This window comes from Neodiprion lecontei, chromosome 5 (genome assembly GCF_021901455.1).
Source record: "Neodiprion lecontei isolate iyNeoLeco1 chromosome 5, iyNeoLeco1.1, whole genome shotgun sequence".
Taxonomy (NCBI): domain Eukaryota; kingdom Metazoa; phylum Arthropoda; class Insecta; order Hymenoptera; family Diprionidae; genus Neodiprion; species Neodiprion lecontei.
The window spans coordinates 35,590,504-35,609,466 of NC_060264.1; the positions used below are offsets into that span (position 1 = coordinate 35,590,504).

Consider the following 18,963-nt stretch of genomic DNA (forward strand, 5'->3'; position numbering starts at 1 on the left):
TACTTTGATCGTGATACTATATTATTTTATTATTGTTAGTATTACAGCTATAATAATAATAATTATTATTATGATTCAATGATTTACAGGGGATGTAACAAGCTATACAACAATTGGCCCATATTCCAATATAATCTCAGCACGTATAGTCATGATATCGTTTTTCTATAGACGTCATAAATATATCTATATTATCTTTGTGTACATCCGAATTTAATTTAAAGTGGGACAGTCGTGAATTTATCTTTTTTTTTCTTTACTAGTCTTATTTGATTACCTCGACTACATGTCCCAGGTATCATGGTAATCGTACTATATACTATCAGTAAGGGAGATATTTCTACAATTCACTCGAATGCGAAAACTGGGAGAAAATACAAATGGGCAAAATCGTCACCAAAAGTTTCAACTTAAGCTCGATCGAACGTTTAGGAATATTTGTCTATCAATTTTTTGTATACCGGATCTCCAGTAATGTAAATACATATACATACCACGATTGTATAGAAATTAAAAAAATTTCGATCCATTCTCGCTCGTATTTTGTATTCTGTGTCTGAAATCTTTCGCAAAATGTTTTCTCGAAGTAGGTACACTTAATTTCATTATATGTTTATTTGATTTTTTTGGTTTGTCACATCAGGCATAAATTAAATAATCGTCGTATGTTTTATATGGACACCTTTTTTCATTGTTTATATAATTAAAAATAGTTTTTAGTAGTGTATATGTGCCTGTGTAAAAATCGTTATTGACGATGATAATAATGACATACATGTAATACAATATAGTATTGGTTATCTACTGCATACTAAGTTACATATACTAATCACACGAATTCATCTTCTTACGATAATACTATAAGTATATGTATGTGTATGTATGCATTTATATGTACCGTAATTTTTAATCAGACAAATTGATAGATATCAAGTTGGTATTTTATGGAATTCTGTTGTAACTTACAGTTAAACATGTCTACTAAATACTAGATGTATATATAAATATAAATATAGTAATGATTTTGACTATATGTATTTACGTTATTATAAATGTCTATACATTTATTCTCATACCGCATTCTTCTGTGTAAAAAATTTTTCAGTGCGCACCCCTTCTATTATTCGATAGTACTTATATATCGTATTTATGTATTTATGTGGGTTTATACCGCGTGAAAAAGTTTCGCGGTATACCCGAACTCTGACAGGTAGACAAATGAAAAGACTAAACGAACACAAGGAAAACGAAATGAACGATGAACATGGTTCGAAAATCATGTTTATCGCTGTGAAACCCAGCTTGCGTGTACTCAGGCATTTCATGAAATTATATCTAAGAAAGAATGACTGATAAATTTGCAGAATATTACAATTCTCTTTGATATTACTGCGAGATCGTTGAAACGAGAAACTGTGATTAATTCACATCAAAGATAAAGTAATCTAGTGTGTCGGTTGGGTCACCATGTTCCAAGAGATGAGTTATTTCCACTCAACAGGATGTCAGTACATCCTTAAAATATCACACACGTAGAAGAAAAAAGAACCGTATCATGTCAAGCATATACCACGAAAACATAAAGTACATTGCGCATCAAGTGCGGTTAACAGTTTTATCACTTTGACATGAGTGAATTGCTGGATATTGACTTTTTTTTACTCATCTGAAAAAATTAAATATGAACCGATTTGAAACATTCCGGACAGGTTTACAGATTTTTTTATTCGAGTTGAAGCTTTCTAGTAGTGCAGGTGTTGATGTTACCATTGAAACTCATTGAAGATGGATTTGCTTAGCTTTTAATATAATAACTATAATTATGTACTTTAGACTAAACGTTATATTTACAAATACTTAAAGACTAGACTGTAATCCGTCGTAAAATACCAAAACATACCCATTTAATACCATGTCCTTACAAGTTACGCATTGTACATATACATACAACATACCAACCGATCATTCTAAACTTTGCGGTACGATCCAACGTTCATCGAAGGAATTACATTGCAGATAAAGCTCAGATACGTTAGCTACGAAGTCTTTCGTGAATACGGTATTTTATTTACTCTGTAGGGCTGATGAAATATCTATACGATCGATTGCTTCATCAATGAAAAAATCTAATCCAGAGCCTATAAAAATATACGTGCACGAAAAGTGTTGGTTTTATTTTTCATACTCTTGTTACTTTAAACTTATAATTTAATTAGGACTTCTTGTCTACGTTTGATAAAGATCGTATAACGCGATTGTGATCTTGAATTAAACTTGTTGCGAGTTGTATTCAAGACAAATCGTCGTTCTGACACTAAAATTATATTACATTTAAGTTAACAACGTTATTATATCTACAACCCGGTGACGGATATACAAGTCGATATCGTAGATGTACAGCGAAACTGGCGTTGTTGTTACAGATTTTGAATCGGCACTCACACAAAACATGCTAACGTAATATTAAGTTCTGAAATCAACGTAATCGACCGATCAACATCGCAGTTCGTCAAGTGCTATGATTGCCATTTATCTATTAAGAATTCGCGATGTTATGGTTACATCAGATATGTACATATATTCACGAAAACATTATTAAAGATTGTAAGATACTCTGTAACAAGTAATTCGACGAAATGGGAATTATTACGTGACTAAGTGCGATCATACTAATAATAATAATAATAACAAAAATTGTAATAACCACAATGATACTAATCATATAGTGGTTTCAGGTGTTTGAAAGTTTTTTTTTTAATCTAAATGGTTTCGATAAAGTATTAGTTATTTGGCTCTGTTTTCCTCTCGATATTCTTGGCCACATGCATTTACTTTAATTTCACTCTACTTTTATCAATCGCCACAAGAAACAAACGTAGAGATAAAGAGAGGATTAAAAATTTGAAATGTTCCAATTTTGAATGGCAAGACACCGTGGTGGAAGACTGAGAATCCAAGAACTACACAACATAGAAATAAATTGAAATTTGGAGAAAAAAAAACAGCATAACAAAATGAAGGACAATTAATGAGAACGAAAACGTTCATTGTCATGTGTGAGTGCGGTGTTGACAGCTGGCTGTTGTGAATGTTTAAAACGGTGTGGTCTCGTTTATCCTGATCAATATATGGGACAACCAGCTACTGCGTCATCAGAGATCTTGAGAGTAAGAAGCTGATTAATACGTCTCAACGAATGGTGAGGCTTCCTGTATCTCCGGTTCCGTATCTCCGCTGTTGTATCCCTGAGATTGAGAAAGGGAAAGAAGTGCATCCAGCCCTAATAATTCAGCAGTGTGATCTATACGTGGCAACTACGTTGATTGGCACGTAGAAAAACAAATATTAAGAGGAAAAAAAAAAATACCTCTGGAGGTTAATATATATTAAATACAAACATTTTGTTTTACTTTGGGAAAGAAATGCGAGTGTTATAAAATTTACAGGATGAATTACTCGACGGGGAGAAATCGTCAGATATATTGCACTTGTGCAAATTTTGTATATATACACGGACAATCATTTCTCGATACGGGTTTTTAGTATTATGAGAAACACTGCTCGTACACTTCATGCAGTGGTTCTCATGGTACTGTAAAACCCACGAGGTAATTAGATTAAGATTAGTAGTATTATGAGATACTGCGTCCTCTGAAAATTCGAGGTTAGATACATCGCGTCTTGTCACGCGACGTCTGATCGATGCAGTGGTTCTCATGTCACTGTAAACCACTAGCCATACGACAAAGCAATGGAGGATACAGAATTTGCACATGCGCAATAGATCCGACGCTTTCTCACTGTTAGGAGTATACAAATTAAATTTCTTGGCACGGAGAGCAAAATGGAATCAACATAACAATAGTAGCAATTTAATTATCTGTAGTTACAAAAGGTATTAGAATTGACTTCATTCCCCTGAATTGTTTTTATTTTTGCTAATTATGGGTGCCGCAGTCGGGACAAACTAAATACATTCGAGGGGGGCATGACACCAGTACAATTGGTAAACTTTGGAAATCGAACTCTGTACAGAAAATTTAAATCTAATCCCACGATTCAAACTTTGAAACCATTCTACAATATTATACATACAGGACATAGTTGAAATAATAACAATTACCTACGTTCGAATTGTTAAATGATTTTAATTTCGTCGTGTCGTATAAATATTTCAACATAATAATAATGACAATAATAATAATAATAATAATAATAAAACAATAATAATAGGTTTTAAAAATATAAAATACAGAAGTAAGTAATGATAAAGATAATGGTTTTGGAATTTGTTCTCGTCATTATACCATTTATTTGATTTTTTATAATTATTTTTTTTTTGTTTTCTTTCTTCCATTGTTTTTTTTTTTTCTTTTCTTTTTCTTTCACTGTACATGTATATCATGAAAAAGTGGGTAATGCACAAATTTTCATACCTAGTGAAAGTCGAACATAAATTTTGAAATAAACGAATATTCAAAATGTTTGTACTGATGTCAACAATTATTGAATTATTATTATTTAGGCGTAGCAGTAATAGTATTAAAATGATGCGGTAACAGGGCGAATTAATGAAAGAAACGGTCTTCCGCATAACGATGAGACGAAAATTCACGGACACGTAGGGAAGAGAAAATAAAAATAATAATAATAATAATAATAATATCAAGTAGAGGAATACTTTAATTAATTTATCGTACCATGACATTATCGCTGTCTTTGCAATTACTACAGATGTAATCATCTTCTTCAGCTATTTCTGCACGGTCCAAGCCAACGCAGTGCATATGGAACCAACCATCACAGCCTCCATCGCATTGGACCCAATCGACCTCGCGCCCTGATGAGGAAAATAAATAATTAATGTAAAGTATGTGACTTAATGAGTCTAAGATTGTTTAAAAAATTTTCCCGATTCCTAGTAATAATTTGTGGAGGTTTGATAAATGTTTTTACCGCTAGGGCGGAGGCAACTGACAGCTGCACAGTCGTCCTCTTCGTCGGAAGTGTCTTGTTTCGTTTTCTTCCTGTTACCACCGCGTTTTTTGGGCCCTTCCTCGCCCTCCTTACGTTTCATCTGTAAAGTTTGTTAATCTGAGATCGCGCTAGCCAATATTCTAAGAACCGAATGAGCCTTTGATAAACAAAAATGAACTCGAAGTTTCAAACCAAATTATTCCGGTTAACTGTGAAGGAATGTATGTGATTTGAAACCGTGACAAATGACAAAATTATATTACTCGGTACCTTTCGCGGCCCGCGTTTCATCTGTCCGACAGCCATGATAATTTTCTTTTCCTTATTCAATCCTTTACGTTTCAGGATATTTTTTTCGTCGACTTTTGGCCGGCCCAACTTTTTCAGCAGCTCGAATTCTTCCGATTTACGTTTACGTCCGCGTTTTTTAACGTCTTTCATGTCGTGCTTAAACGTTGCTTGTACTTCCTCGAAGGTCGCATACTTTTGCACACTGCTAGGTATGTTCGTGTGGCTCAGTATCTTCCATATGTGCTGTGTTTCATCCAAGGCTACTTCGAGCAGATCGCCCTCCATCATTAACTCCTCGAGCCGACCCCTCGCACTTTCTGACAAAACTACTGCGGCGTCAGTGTCTTGCCCTTGGAGTTTGTTGGGTTGAAACTTGGAAACTGAGCGTCGAAAGGAATAAGAAAACGAAAATGTTAGTCTAATGTGCAGCTGCAAATACATAGGGTAAGAAAGATGAATACAGAACAGTGAAAAATTGTTTGGAAGAAATATAAAAATTAACATAACGAACCGACTCTTCTACAGCAAAATTGTTTGGGTATATAAGAATATCTTCTGCGTCAAAGAAGCATTTGTAATCTGTATCTCTTAACTTTAAACATAAAACTTCCATTGAAATTTACTTCCAATGTTAAGTGTGATCTTGTACAAAAAAAGCTAAGAGATTGATCGCATATGCTCAGTGCCGACAGTAGCTCAATGAACAGTCAAATCTTTATCAAGAAAATATTCTAACCCGTAATTCGAAAAAAATCGTTTATCGCAGAGGTAAATTATGTTATTAGAGAAAATGTATAACAATTTACCGTACGAATAATCGTGTTCGTTACTATTAAACATACTACAAGTAGGCTCGTCATCCTCGATGGTAACAACGTCGTCATCATCGTCCTGAAAGAATTCAATACGAAAATGTGATTCACGAATAAATTACCGCTTAACTACTCATAAAACGTGTAATGCAAATATGAAAACTTACAGCAGTACTTGGTACACTATCGTCGGAATGTACACCGCTAAGTGGGGCGATGGCTTGTACTCTTTGATGGAGCTCCGGGTTGTTAGCAGCCTTTTTCAACTCGCTGCTGATTATCTTTTCTGTTTTTTCCCTTGCAGCTGCTTCAACCAACTTCTGAGATAACACCGACAGTTTCGCCAACGCTGAAGATAATTCTTCAGTTGCTAAAGCTTGCCTGGCGCGATCCTGTATATGAAAGAAAGTAAAGGAAGTCGGGGTGAATAGGCAGGACATTTAGTTATTACAGAGTTCGATTTACTGAATTATTGTCAACACACGCACCTGCCAGTTCATCGCTCGTTCGGTGAGGCATTGCAGAGCTTCACCCTCGGGCAAACGTACGGGAATTTTTTGTAAGCTCACTAAAAGGGCTAATATCGTCTCAAGACGAGGTCGGCGTGATCTCAGACAACACGGGCACAAGAACTTTGTGTCTCGCGACACCGGTAGCTTCCCTTTGTACGTGGTTTTGGGTAAAGGCACACAGTTTGCTGTTGACAAATGAAACTTTGTTAGGATACGCAAATTAGCGAGTCTATCAGAATAATAAATAAGAGCAATCATTTTACAGTGAAACCAATCCTTGCAAAGTTCGCACTGTAGCATCAGTCCAAATCGGGGTCTTCGGCAGACGCAATATCTCGATTCGTCCATCTCAGTCTTGGTCAAATTCCTCTCTCTAAGATTCCTCATGGCTTCCATTTCACGCTGCTCGGCGAGTTTGAACGCCGCGACAACATTCGCGGAGTCATTAGTATCGTCCAATTTTGTATCACACACAAACACGGCGCCGACCGTCTCCTCTCCCTTGTTTCTCTTCGTCTTCATAGCTTGCACACCTACTCCGATTCTTGGAGAGAGAGCTTCCATTAAGGTATAGTGAGAATTCTTTCTGAGAAATGTTCGAGCTGTTCTTTCTTTCCAAACTTTAGCCTGAGACAACGTCGACTCTAGGATCGGCAGAGCGTCTAAATGAAGCGGTATGTTTCTACCCCTACGTACAAGTTCGTCAAGTGTGTCGTAGTAAGGATAATTCTCCTTGGCTTGAATATCCTGAACGTTTTGAGTCCAGTTTTTGGCCTTTGTTAAAATGTCTTGTAAATTGTCTAGGTTTGGTAGATAGGCGTCGATTTCGTCGGCTTCTTTCAAGAAATCTTCTATCGTAGCGATGGTCTGACGATTTTTATTTTGCAGATACCCTTTCGCCTTATCTTCCCACTTTTCTATACCTATCATTAAATTCTGGAGCTTTGATAACGTGTTTTCTATGCTAACGTGTGGCGGGATTGTCATCCCTTTTTCTACCAGCTTTACAAGATCCTCGTGACTGGCTGATTTTGGTTCGTCCTGAATAGATTTCACTTCTTCCAGCCACTGCGTCTGCACCAATCTCTACAAAACGAAGTGCAAAAACAATTGAGGAATGGCCAAAGAAGAGAACAAAACGTTGAAAAACTGTTGGCCCACAGACGTTGATCAAAAATGAATTTTATCATAAATTCATGTTTCAAATCCACATAAGCCATACTTCGTGAAAAAAAAAAAAAAAAACGAAGAAGAAATACCTGTTTTAGTCTAACAAGCTGTGGTAATTCAATGCAAATAGAATCACCGAAGTCAATGCATTTCTCCAGCTTCTCGATGTCCGTAATTTCATCTTTACTTTCCAATTCCTCGGCATCCTTTTGAAATTGAACTACTTGGTCTAATATGTATTTAACACCATCAGATTCTTTCAATTCGCAGCAGAGATTTGTTATTTCTTTGTAAAACAAGGTCAACTCTTCGACAGTTAGTTTATATTTTGTGTCTACAGACTGCCTAGTCCTGTTTCCATACAAAAGTAAACAAGATTGAGTAAAAACCACTAAAGTTTATCAGATTACGACGAAGTTTTCAATTTATACAGATCATGCAATGACTAAAATAGTGCAAACCTTGTTCGCTGCTTGTTGTTCAACAGCTGCTGAGCAACGCTGGCGCATTTTTCAGCATCTTGTACAGCGGTAGTAAGAGCGGTAAGTAATTCGCTTTCTGGAAACTTCTTGACTTCAGCTTCGTTGAGCAATTCTTTGAGTTCCGTAAGTTCGATTTTGTCTCCTTTCGGGTCCATTGCTTCCTTCACTTTGGTGACCCATGAGTCGAACGACTCAGCTTTCAGTTTAAGCTTTTGCAACATTATGGGCAACTCATCGAGCGTGTAACGATATCTGAGAGTATGTTTTTCCGGCGGGCAGTCGCAGAGGTCGGTAAAATGCCTCAAACAAACGAGCTGCGAGTTATGGCAGGCGCACGTTACCGCACTTAAGAAACAGGTAGTTTTACATGCCTCGCATTGCCTCTCATCGTCCGGTAAAAGTTCAAAAGCTTCGCGCTCTGCTTCTGTTACGCCCTAAAACAAACAAGCCGAAGATAAATGACAAAAATTGCTTATAATCAAAGGTTCACAGTATTGTGTAGTTTATGTGCGGTGTACGGAATAATAGAAGAGGAAGCGTAACGCTGGAACCAACAAATCGATTACCATTCGGTTATTATAAAATCAAGTTTGTATGACTTACTTTGCAATTGAATCCAAGAATTTGAATCACTTGTTAAAAATCGTGCTCAATATTGAAATAGAAAGTAGATGCACGGAGTAGCATCTGTCTTATCTTTCGATACTCGTACTGTTTGACAACAAACGTTGTGAATGAGTAAAAAAGAAACGTGCAAAGTGCAAACCAGGTTGTACAAAGGATGAAAGCAAGGCGATAGAGTATACGTGCGAATGGTACTATTCCTAGGAGTAAATAGCAAATGTCGTGGTGATTTGTCAACAGTGTATTATCGCTTGAATACCCATAAGTCGATTGATGTAGTACGAAAAAAAACATAACCTGGACTCACCTAATCATATTACGTAACAAATGTTGAAGAACAACAGAGTATCATTGGTGAACGATAAATAAAACTGGATAAGTATAACGGGGATCAGATTCTGCTTAAGATAGTGCGAACAATAAGGGTGTAGTGCAAGCCAGTTATACGCAAGTTATGGAAAAAGTAATATGTACGTAAGCAAAGGCATCAATTAAAACTTATAAGTGGAGCTGGGATATGACAATGTTCAGCGAACTGGCAATACATCGCACCTCTCTGTGTGCCTGTTGGCATGTGGCATGTGGGGAAACGGGAATGTACTACTCTTCTCAACAACATAAGCTGACCAGTTTCCATTTGGCTATACTCAGTTCCTGATAACTCTCCTCCTTCTATTCTTTACATAATCTCACAGTTGTATATATATGCATGTGTAAATATGCCTACGGATGGGGATTCTTTGATTCCGTCAATCCTCGTTTCGAGATACATTATTTCAACGTATAACTAATATGTTATAACTAATGAGAGTAGCGAGCAACGATGATCAAATTAAACCTAGGAGCCTTAATCTTGAACGGTATGGCAAAAAATAAATTAAACTAATGCCGTTCCTGAGATACTGTTATTGCTGAATAACAGACTACAGATGTATTGATTTGTATTTGATTAGGAGTGATCTTGCGCTTCGTTCATACAAAAACCAAAGTTACGGTTCTTTTGGAGTATCAATTGTTCAAATGTTGAACTACGATTTTTGAATAATCAATGTGTTCATTAATACCTTGGGCTTTCAGCTAACTTGTTTTCGGTCCAAAATAAAATGCGAGTTCGATTCTATACGAATTATGTGACAATGACTCTCAATCTCTCACGTTGGCTGCATCGTCAGTCATTGTTACATAATTCATATAGAACCGAGCTCGCATTTTGTTTCGGACTGAAAACAAGGTAGCCGGAAGCCCAAGGCATTAATGAACATTACTGTAAATGGTAATTCCAAATTTTTACAGTGGTTGATTTGGAAACATATTTTGTTGTCGAAAATCGTAGTCGCAAGAAATACAACTTTATGTTGGAAAAAAACCGTTGTAAATGAGAAATATCAATAGGGCAGTCAATTATCTGATTTTTTGGAATGATGAAGTTTAATGTGGAATGATAAAACTATATTATTTACTGTCAATTAGCTGTGTCTATTGATGAAGGGTACCGTAGCAAATTTCGATACTAGAAATAGAGAGAATTGAAACTCTTGTGGAGGCAAAGAAAGACTGTTTTCACTTCGGTTCTTGAGTCTATCACGATTTGAAGTTTATTCCCAGCAAAAGAATAAGAATAAAATGAAGTAAAATGATAAGGATTATGAAAAATAAAAACTGGGATAAGACTCACCCATTCCAAAAGATTTTTTCGCAATTTTTTTTCATCGTCGACCATCTGAAGCATGTCGTGATATGTTGCTGTGGCTATACCGATGTCCAAGGAGTCTGGGTCCAGAGACATTTTGCAGACAAGTTCGTCATGTGAGAAAACGCAGAAGCGTCTCAAGTTAGAGTAATGTGAAATACATTCCCGTCCCATTTTCAACTGTAACAAAAAGAAATCACAAGGCGTCTAATCACGTCATAATAAACGAGCGACGATTCTCAATCCTTATATGTGTTACCCAATCAGCTGGAGCAAAATTGACAGCCTCTGCAAAGTTGTACCCTTGGTTGAAGCCGGCGTGATAGGCTCTTGGAAACGTCACAACAAATTCACCTGCATGCTGATCCGTTCTGAATACTGGAACTCCTGGACAACATAGACAGTAACAGTGGTTAAAGAAAAGTTTGCGTCCATTCGATTTCAACGTCAATATTGAATGAAATGAGATCCATCCATTTGGTGAAATTTCAGTTAGCACAAATCAATAGTAAAAACTGAGCGATCTGTAAATTACTTTTGTAAAATTTGGTCTACTATAAACAAGTTTTTTTTTTTTTTTTTTTTCCAACAATTATCAAACGTTATACTGATCGCTGCTTTTCTGACTATTATCACCCATAACTGTTGGCATTTTAAATAAATTCATGGAGTCGATGTACAACATATTCGATTCGATGTCAATTCATGCCATAAAATAACTCGTCAATATCCGTTCGATTAGCCCAGTTTTTAATATAAAAAACTAACTTTTATTTTCTGCTCACAAAAATAGCAGATAATAAGGTAATAAGCAGGTGATGTAAATAGGATGGGGGATGGCGTGAAGAGGGAAGTTGTTAGGAAATCGGATACCTATGTACATGGGGGTTGGATTATTTGTATGCTGGCATCTCGGCGAGCAACCAGGTCCAGGACAGTACAGCCATCGACGATTTTCTGAAGTAAATTAAAGCAAAGACCAATATGAAGTTGAAAGAACCAAAGGAACTTAATCGAACAGTAAAAATGTTACGTTGAGATGTCGAACAATAAGTGAATATGGCAGCCTGACGAATATATTGGACAAAAACTCTGGAGCCTGTGTCATGGGAGCATTCAAAGATAGCACTGGTGCCCTGAGTGAAACTGAAGCGAATTTTTCAATACTTTAAGAATTGTCACAAGTAGATGTGATATGGACAAATTGAATTTTTTCCCGAATGCAGTGAATTGTTGAACTTGCCATCTATAAGTGTAAAACTGGTAGGAAAGAGAGTAAATTGACAACGAAATGTCGAATCAGCAGGATCAGTTAAAACGTGATAATTTTCTTATACCATATTCAATGGGCGTTTATAATTGTCCTGTAATATTCACCTTCATTCATCAGTATGTTAGGGTTCATAATAGTGACGAGTTGGTGGAGAAGGTCCGGTTGGCTGTGGAATAATTCCGGGGCAGCAGATTTCATGGAATGTTCAAATCTTTCCGCCTGAGATCCAGGAACTCCGTACCAAGTCTTGGGCTCTCCCCAGTGTAGATAGTTTATGGAATAACTCCAATGATCTTCGTTGTGCCAACAAAAGGTGGCAAAGCACATGCCAACGTACATCCAGGGAACTTTCATCCCGCTAATGTCTGCATTGATGTGTCCCAGCACGCTTCCATGTAGAACGGGTAAATTATTCAAATTCCACGAAGATTCGGCGTACTCCTGATCGCACGTGAATAAATTGACACTGGTCTTCGTCGGGAAACCGGAGCCATGATCCATTGTGTGCAAATCAGCCCCATACTCGACGGTCACATCTTCATCTATCGAAGAAACAATCCGCCAGAATTCCTTTTCGACCAAAGGAGTCGGTACCATCTGAAAAAAATTACCGTTTAAAGACGTAACTCGAGAGAGTAATTTGAAATTGAATGAAAATATGATGCTTACGTGTACAGGCATGTTGAAGTAATCGCTTTTGAACTGATCGGCCATTTCGCCAAATTGTTGCAGCGTATATTCACGCTGAGCTTGTTCAAATCCAAAGGCTTCCATAGGCTTTGAGACTTCTTCGGCGACGCATTTTGGACATCGCCAATCACCCTTTGGTATTTCGGTTAATGGTGGCATAAGGCAGAAGGTGTGATAGCTGTCGTCGCATCCGTCGCACAACAGCATGCTCTCCTCTGTATCGCCTCTACCACAGTTGTGGCAAATGTATTTGGCAAGCTGTGAAAAAAAAAAAGGACAAAGGAATAAGAATGTGCAAAAATATAGGAGATCTTTAGTAAGCTGTAATACACCGATAAACAAACAATTATTTATTTCTCAACACGTGAAAAATTGAATTCACTTACCGGGTCAAAATCATAGTGTAATTTGACGCCTCTGGTTTTGCTAGGCTTTTTTACATCTTTGGTATTAAAACCGGCCATTTTCGGACCAGGTCCGTAAAACTGCAATTTTTTAAGCTCTTTGCTGTTATCTTTATCCTTTTCATTGTCAGAGTCGCACTCATCTTTGCAATCTTCTTGCTTAATAGGTGATGTGCTGTCTGTGACTAATTCTGGTTTTTCATCCGTACCAGCAAATCGCTTGGAACGCCGTGAAAATTTTTCATTTGGTGGTTTTATTTGCTGTCTCGATATTATTCCATGAGGCTTATAATCCCTGTCCTTTTTTTCATTCACGTCACCCTCTGGCTCAATTTTCTAAAAAAAAATCACAATACTAGGGTAAGCTTTGGACCATTTAATGTTTGTTTTTGATTAATAGAGTCCAATTCAGGAACTTCACATAGTTGAAAATAAACAAAAATTGTACCATCAGCTCTGCATAAAATGTCTGGAGGCCAACGCGTTTTTTTTTTTCTGTTTTCTTTTGGAGACAGTACAAATGATTTATTACTGATTAAATGAATAAACACTACATTGATAAGTCAGTTGCAAATTTAAGCTGAAGATACTTACAATGTCAGTCAAGGTTTTCCCTTGCTTGAAAACATCAAAGGGATACAAAATTCTTTCATAGTGGTTTTTTAAAATACTTCCAACGCTTCGACCGGATGGATATCCTATCCTGTTTGCAATCTTTGCCCACCTTCTTTCTTTAGTAACTGTTTCAATGCCACCTATGAAACAATATTACAAAGTATTAGTATTATCGTTAAATCACAGGTAACTGGGAAAGGACGATAAAAACAATCCTTTACCTTCCTCGGTGACAATTCTGTGTAAGGAGTACAAGTCTAAAGCTTTACGTTCAACCAGTGGAATTTTCAACGATGATCCTTGAAGCTCCCAAAATTTGGCTATTTGATCTAAAAAATTCAGCTTTATTCTGGTCTTTGCTTCAAGTTCGTTTAACCTCTGAATTCTTGGTACAAATTTGAATTTGTCAACGTCAACGGCAAAAGGTGGTTGCCAATTCTGTGGAAAAAAAAAAATATTGAATTTAATGAGCAAACTGGAAACTTGGTTCTACTTATTTACTTATTTTCTTTAGTTTGTAAATTGGAATTAAACATTTTACAGTTTTGGAAAAATTTATTGTACATAGTGGTTCGACTGTTGACAATTACATAATAAATGGTGAAAATTCTATTATAGTTTTTCCCGTTTATTTTTAAACTATGCAATCGCATGTTTCGTCATACAAATTATACGCCGAATCTATAACGGTAAGCGTCCTCCCCCCTTCCGCCCCTCTGACGCTCGCCCTTTGCCCTTAGCAATGGCAATAAAACACGGATGCATTTGGATTACTGTTTTGTTCTAATTTCAAATCTCGACAGTTGAAGCCGACCTTAGTTTTCGGTTCGGTTCGCAAACTCCTACTTTACTAAATTATTGGATATAGCAGACGTGAGGTAGGATTTGTCTCTTGGATTGATAAAATGGTAATGCAAGCGTAACGTATAATTTCTTGTTTAGAGAAGAAATAAGACACAATTAACAGGGGCATTCGCAATATAAACAACGACAGCTCTTCGTTTGCCGTTGATTACTTTTCACCTTTCTTTTCTTTACAGTACGCGCACGGATATGCAATGTCCGTTATACCTACATAAAACAAAATGGACATCATCTTTCATTTTCTTTCGACGGATTCGACAATCGTCAGACGCTTGTAAATTGAGTAACGGAATTACGTATTGACCGAATGCTCTCACGGCGATTTATTTTCCGAGGTTTGCAACTCATTTGACATTTAATGCAAGAAAAATAATGGCTGTATCAGGTATAACAACTTCGATCGATTTTATCGTTACAGGTAATAATGTATGCGTATAAACATCGTCGTTGGATTGACGTTTCTTGTTTTTATTTGTTGTTTCCGATTTTCTCGGTTTACACCATTTCAAATTTTTCTCGATGATAAGCGTATCGCGGCTGCGATAAAAATTTATTCATCTAGTAATTTGCTAATCGTAAAATGACGAACGACCATTATGTGCATCGATATAGCTATAGTTTGTGGATGTAACACGCTGGTGAGATTAACATCGGTGGTAGTTTCGCCCGAGTAGAAAGAAAGAGGTAGCATAGGTGTTCGAAAAACAAAAAGAGAAGAAAAAAAAAAGAAAGAAAGAAAGAAAATCGGTCAGTAAAGAAAAACGACACCAAATACAACAATAATTAATTATTCTTCCGGAAGAATATTTCTAATGACAGTTTACAACTGTAAAAGTGCGACATTAACGTTTGTGAGAGGACGTGAGATAATGACGAAACGTTATGTCAGTCACAGGAACAGTCGAGAAGACGCAGCATTTAATATACCTAGATGTCATTTGTTTACGCGATTTCCCAAAATTAACGTCCAATGTTAGCATCGTCAGAGCAATGAGAAAGCAAATCGACAAACAGAATCCCGTTTCTGCCAATGTTATTTATTTATTTACTCCGCATTTGTTCCTTTCATCGCGTATTCAATCGTACAACTCTAGCCCATGTGGATACGGGTGATTGTGGGAGATTTTTTTCATCCCGAACAATAAGGTATCCATCCAAAGAGGGTGTGAGCGCGTGTGTGTACATAGTATTTTTTTTTTGTTACACATTTTTATCGCATCTACATCACTTTTCGCTTTCCTTTCTCAAAGCCCCCAAACACATACGGTTCGTCGACGCTGGATTTTAACATCTCTACGGCATAGGGAAAGGGGGGGGACGATAAAGGGCGAAAGGCCTCCTAGATGAGGGGTGAGGCGGGGAGGGCTGTCGCATCGTTGTAATTACTCACTGGCGGTGGTTTTATTTTGCAAATTCCCGATTTTTCGGCAATCGGACGAATCTTGGAGATGTAGCCAAGGGGGTCGAGGAATTCCTCCGCTGTTGGCTCAAAGACTGGGGCCTCTGGTGGTATAGCGAACTCAAAATCCTTGTCACCTTTTTCACTCATATCTTTAGCGTGATAAGTACCAAACCGAGCCTCGCACCCGATATTTACATCCACCTTAGAGACCATCACGTAATTTCGTCACACAACGAATGCACACCACCAACGAGGACATATAGGCAAAGTTTTGGTATGTTAAATTCCCCCGTGGATTTCACTCGGGAATCACCAATACACCGTGGCACGTGACAATAGTGTGGGGATCGATTAGGAAACTCGGTACTACTCAGGTATTAATTGGAAAAACTTGTTCGTCAATGTTTTTAGCGCAGCCATGGCTACGGATGTCGTATATATGACCGTTACCGATGTGACAATCCGTCCGTCCGCACACAACTCCTCGGGTTCTATGTAGGAACTATAGAACGATTCTAATAGGCAGAGCTGCTCGGTACTCACACCAGTCCGTCTGGCACGTACGTATGCATTCAGTACTTGTTCCACTATCACGCTGCTCGAGAACCAACCTCTGCGCGCATGCGACAACCGAATGCGTTTTTCTCCCGTGTTTCTTCCATCGGCGCTTCCTCAATCCTCACCGCCAACATGGCTGATACCTTCACGCCATTGACTGAGCTTTCGGCCACACCGGAGAAACTGCCGTCGAGGTTATACCTGCGTTTTATTGCGTTCATCTCTCAAGACTCTACGGAGCATACGAGGCGTCGTCAATTCTACGGATGAAAACAGATTGATCGTTTGAATCGTCGATGTTGGTTAGGCAGCAAACTGGCTCAGCGATCCTTCATTGGTCAGTTGCGAAAGATCCGTGAAAAAAATAGTATCCCGAGTGAGTCAACGTTGGCAGAACTGCTGGCCACTCGCTCCTCAGTTTCGTTTCTTCGTGTTGGTGCACTTTGTCTACCCGTCTGAAGTCGGTATCTTCTTTCCATTAGACTCGACGTGTGCTCTCTGCGCAAGGGGTAGGTGTCTTTACCAAATAATTACATAATTTATTCGAAAAACGATAGAGTTATCTAACTTAATACTCGATGAGTTTCTCCGCGGTATTCCGTTTGCCGTTTTTACCGTATTTCTTCTTACGTAATTCGGACGTGACTGTTAGGTTGGTCACAGAGAGGGCTACGTACTGAATTACGTTATTTGCCAGTCAGTCGATGCTTTACGTCTTCTGTTGCAATTTCTCTGTTGTCATTAGAATATTCATAGCCATCAGACCGATAAGAATGTCCAGCGGAATGATTCATTTTGCAAAAAAGTGTGTTCGGCACCTTCTTTCTACACCAATTCCACACACCTTTTCACCCCCCCCCCCCCTCGCTCGTGTGGTAACTGTCGTATACACACCACTCGCCACACAAAATAACAGCTTAACGTAAATCAGATATTTTCCACAGACAGTTGGCAGGATGGGAAAGGTATTTGGAAACCTGTACAAGCTGCGAGGAATTATTTATTACCGACTTAGTCCGTACGAGCAGCGGGCATTCGCAGGTGCGATATCTCATGGTGTACCGAATGTATTTCGTAGGATAAAGGAGAACTTGTTTACAATGGGCCCACGTAAGTATCTCAACAAAGTCGTACGAGACTGTGTGATTAGATTCAAACCAGTCGTGTCTGTAATGTCTAAGATGAAAAATTTTCTTGTTAAAGCCTTTTTAATAGCCTACTTGGTCTACGACTGGGCAGAAAAGGAACACGCTCGCCTTCAAAGGAAGAACCCCAAGGATTATGAAAATGACGTATAAATAATTAGTATTTGCATAGTTTATTTATAGAATATGGTTGGAAAGTCAAACAACACACATGCATATATCTATCTGTACAGAGTATCCGTGAATATATTGCGTGTATCGAATGTCTAAAGTTATACTACACGAATAAAGTTTCCTGTCAATTTAACGAGAAAGTGTTCGTTAAGAGTACCGTTTGAAATTTAATTTTCAGATAATACGTACTCTGCTTAACGAGTTGAAAGATTTATAATTTACCAACGAAATCCTGCTATCGAACGTTCAAACGGCGTCGGAAAAATTGACAACCTGAATTTCTTCGTAACCATCCTCCTCATTTTGTTTTCAATTCTTAAAGCAGCTGTTGTGGGCCATTCATTGCCAAAATTTGTTCAGAAATCACTTCTGCATAATTCGAAAAGCCAATTCTGGAAATTAGAAATACAGTCAAGCTGTAGTTGACCGAATTCAATCGATTTCGTAAAAACTTGTAATATGGCCACAGCAAAATTGAAATATGGTAAAAAAAAAAATATCAGGACTACGTTTTTTCGGCTTTGACTTTCAAATTGTCTGAAAAACATCCTTCGGCTTTAGAGGACGTTTTTAAAATAGCGAATTTTCTCCCATCGACACTGGATTATCGTTAGCTAATAACGATTCATGGATGCGAAAATTGTAATGCAACAGCCTTGACTGTATCCTCCGAAAGAATCAGACTGAAGTTAAGCGATTGAAAAATTACTCTCAAGGAGTTGGCTTTTCAAAATTGAAGTATATTTTGTTTACAATGGTTTACCAAATCTCGGACTTTCCTATAAATGCGAAGTACCGATTTTTCGTCAACATGCACCGTTACAGTAACGTTACTACTTTATCTTGACTTCATCCTATTCCGAAAGAATCTCGGGTACAGTTTTCAAAGTTGGAGCTTCCAAATTCTTTCACCGACTCCATTTAAATACCTTCCGCGAAGAAAACAGTTTGGACTTTAACTGTAGTATGTTCTTGCCGTAATAAAAGAAGTTTATGCCTTCCATGTTCCGAGAAATACGAGCAGGTAAAATTTGGCTTGAATTCAATGGCCAGAGCAAGCAAATACCCACGACTGTCGTTTATTGTTTTGCCGCCTTTGTGAGCGCTACAGGGCAAGCCGAGAATCCGCTATCGGTGGCCCAGGTAAACCTAAGACCTCTTCTAACCGATCGTACCGAGCTCCGTCGCAGGTCTCGACGAATGGAAAGCTCGGTACCGTTCCACCTCGACCAATGAGGTGGTTCGTTTCATTTGCTACCTGTCCGTGGGTCGAAGGGGGT

General features: G+C 37.8%; 2 protein-coding genes and 1 long non-coding RNA gene across 7 annotated transcripts; 1 reads left to right on the forward strand and 2 right to left on the reverse strand.

Moving 5' to 3' along the window:
• On the reverse strand, nt 1–16,389 carry LOC107217258 (lysine-specific demethylase lid). Of its 4 annotated transcripts, none has more exons than XM_046740256.1 (18): nt 15,795–16,389; nt 13,762–13,978; nt 13,520–13,680; nt 12,908–13,261; nt 12,501–12,779; nt 11,936–12,428; nt 10,818–10,945; nt 10,544–10,738; nt 8,224–8,678; nt 7,852–8,113; nt 6,856–7,678; nt 6,569–6,777; nt 6,248–6,472; nt 6,111–6,159; nt 5,248–5,648; nt 4,957–5,077; nt 4,701–4,840; nt 1–3,314 (listed from the first exon to the last, which is right to left on the reverse strand). In XM_046740256.1, the coding sequence occupies exons 1-18, from the start codon at nt 16,017–16,019 to the stop codon at nt 3,180–3,182; spliced, it is 4,872 nt and encodes a 1,623-aa protein (XP_046596212.1). In that variant the 5' UTR covers nt 16,020–16,389; the 3' UTR covers nt 1–3,179. The 4 variants fall into 4 exon arrangements, with proteins under 4 accessions (XP_046596212.1, XP_015510187.2, XP_046596211.1 ...); XM_015654701.2 differs by having other exon boundaries at nt 1–3,245; nt 6,075–6,159; XM_046740255.1 differs by having other exon boundaries at nt 6,075–6,159.
• Nucleotides 16,390–16,724: 335 nt separating this feature from the next.
• LOC107217239 (cytochrome b-c1 complex subunit 8) lies at nt 16,725–17,816 on the forward strand. 2 transcript variants are annotated; one of them, XM_015654658.2, is made up of 3 exons: nt 16,725–16,873; nt 17,309–17,474; nt 17,568–17,816. In XM_015654658.2, the coding sequence occupies exons 2-3, from the start codon at nt 17,321–17,323 to the stop codon at nt 17,660–17,662; spliced, it is 249 nt and encodes an 82-aa protein (XP_015510144.1). In that variant the 5' UTR covers nt 16,725–16,873; nt 17,309–17,320; the 3' UTR covers nt 17,663–17,816. The 2 variants fall into 2 exon arrangements, with proteins under 2 accessions (XP_015510144.1, XP_046596216.1); XM_046740260.1 differs by having other exon boundaries at nt 16,738–16,873; nt 17,296–17,474.
• Nucleotides 17,584–18,959, reverse strand: LOC124294554. The gene is made up of 2 exons (XR_006904436.1): nt 18,447–18,959; nt 17,584–18,075 (listed from the first exon to the last, which is right to left on the reverse strand). It is a non-coding gene; the product is annotated as an uncharacterized LOC124294554 (long non-coding RNA).
• Nucleotides 18,960–18,963: the final 4 nt, after the last annotated feature.